We start from the raw sequence: 2,116 nt of genomic DNA, 5'->3' as shown, positions 1-2,116 counted from the left end.
GGAAATACCACTCAGAAGCGAGGCTACGTTAGCTCGGTCGGTGATGAGGAATCTCCAAAATCAGCAGCCATCACGCGAGAGAAAGGCTGGAACCACTGGGATCGGGACTCCGCTTCGAAGCAGTCAACCTCATCCGAACCAGCGAGTTCAAACTCCGAGGAGCCAAAAAAATGGTACATGTACCACAAAAGGGATTCCCATGACACGAAGGAATGCAAGGTCCTCATCGGGCAGTTTTTCGACGAGATCACTAATGGGACAATCCAAATGCCCACCTCTCCTACGACACCGAAAAACACCAAAAGCTGGAGTAAGAGCAAGGAGAAGAAGGCACAGAAGTCTCAAAAGAACACGGCCCCGAGCGAGGAAAGAGCAAGCCCTGAGCGTACTCCCATCAACAACGTCGGCCCCGCCAACGATTCGTCGGAAGACGAACACCCGCGTCGCCGACAGCGAGTGGAAGTCATACTCTCTCGTCCTTACGACTCCTCTGATGACGATGTCCCGACAGTGCAACCAAATCTGCGCGATATATTGGACAGCAAGGATAAGCAATCTCTCGCTCCCTCGACAACAGATAAAGACCTGCGCACTCTATTGAAGCGAAAAAGCGCCACGAACGAAAACACAGGAACCGCCGACCTCCGTGCGACCATTTCAAAATGCAACGCTCGGAGAGTCGGTCAAACTGGCGACCTTTGCGACCAGCTCAATTCGAAGGCCGACGATCTGAGAATCCAACTCAACCGTTTGAAAGGGTCCGATCTGCGACGCCGTCTCGAATCAAAAAAGAAACAGGCCGCAGAAACTCCTACATTCGAGAACACAACTGACGATTTGAGGAAGCAACTCGAATCAATGCGAGCTACCCGAGCCCCGCACATTAGTGTCATAATGGGCGTATCACCACCTTGCGGTGACTCGGTTCGAGCCGTCAAAGATTACAAACGTCAAGCAACCACCTCTCAGAAGTGGCCTTCTCCAGTTGAAAATGATCACCAGATCACTTTTTCGGCACTAGACACCAAGGGCGTCCACATGCCATATAACGATCCTCTCCTCGTCGACCTGGACATCGGCGAATGTCTGGTCGCAAAAGTCCTTATCGATACCGGCAGCTCAGTCGATCTCATCTTTCGCGACACACTTGACAAGATGGGAGTCGATTTACGAGATATGAAGCCTTCCTCTCGCACGCTCACCGGCTTCAACGGAGCATCGGAGCAAATGATCCGGACAATTCGCCTTCCAGTTTACGCAGGGGGTATAACCCGCACCGTCAAGTTCTCCGTCATCCGCGCCAAAGCACCCTATAATGCCATACTCGGAACACCATGGCTGCATTCCATGAAAGCCGTCCCTTCGACTTATCATCAATGCGTCAAATTTCTCGGAAAAGATGGCAAAACTCAGACGATTCATGGAGATCAGCAAGCCGCGGGAGAACTACTGATCGCAACTGTAAAAATGCAGCAACAAGATTCCCTTGTCAACTCCGTCAGTAAACCGCTCAACAAGATATACCCCAGAAGGAGGAAGTTCGCGAAGTCGCAATTGATGAATCCGACCCGACGAAAATCATCCGAGTTGGCGTCTACCTGCCCGACGACGTATGTTCAAGGATTATCTCTTTCGTCAAAGACAACGCCTCGACGTTCGCCTGGAAGACTTCCGACATGAAGGGGATCGACCCCGCAGTCACCTCCCATTAACTGCACGTCGACCCGACGTTCAAACCCATCCGACAGAAGCGACGAAAACTCGGTCCAGAACGATCTAAAGCCGTAAACGAAGAAGTCAACAGGCTCCTCGACGCGGGTTTCATTACCGAAGTACGCTACCCCGAATGGTTGGCTAACCCGGTCGTCGTCAAAAAGAGAAACGGCAAATGGCGCATATTCGTCGACTTCACGGACCTCAACAGGGCGTGCCCAAAGGACAGTTATCCACTCCCTCATATTGATCGTCTCGTCGAATCAACTGCTGGTAACGAACTTCTAACCTTCATGGACGCGTTCTCGGGATACAATCAGATCTTGATGCATCCCGACGATCGCGAGAAGACGGAATTCATCACCGACAGAGGGACCTACTGCTACAAGGTGATGCCCTTCGG

The 2,116-nt window shown here is 51.8% G+C and overlaps 1 protein-coding gene across 1 annotated transcript in view; it reads left to right on the top strand.

Moving 5' to 3' along the window:
- Positions 1–177: 177 nt before the first annotated feature.
- The window catches only part of LOC106321317, a 3,600-nt gene continuing 1,661 nt past the window's right edge, over positions 178–2,116 (top strand). Inside the window, exons 1-2 of the mRNA XM_013759608.1 lie at positions 178–1,654; positions 1,771–2,102. Coding sequence (XP_013615062.1) covers positions 178–1,654; positions 1,771–2,102 — 1,809 coding nt within the window. The remainder of the gene's footprint in view (positions 1,655–1,770; positions 2,103–2,116) is intronic.

The sequence above is a fragment of the Brassica oleracea genome, unplaced genomic scaffold (assembly GCF_000695525.1).
Source record: "Brassica oleracea var. oleracea cultivar TO1000 unplaced genomic scaffold, BOL UnpScaffold01422, whole genome shotgun sequence".
Taxonomy (NCBI): domain Eukaryota; kingdom Viridiplantae; phylum Streptophyta; class Magnoliopsida; order Brassicales; family Brassicaceae; genus Brassica; species Brassica oleracea.
The sequence above is the reverse complement of the archived record's forward strand: the minus strand, read 5'-3'. Positions and strand labels throughout refer to the sequence as shown.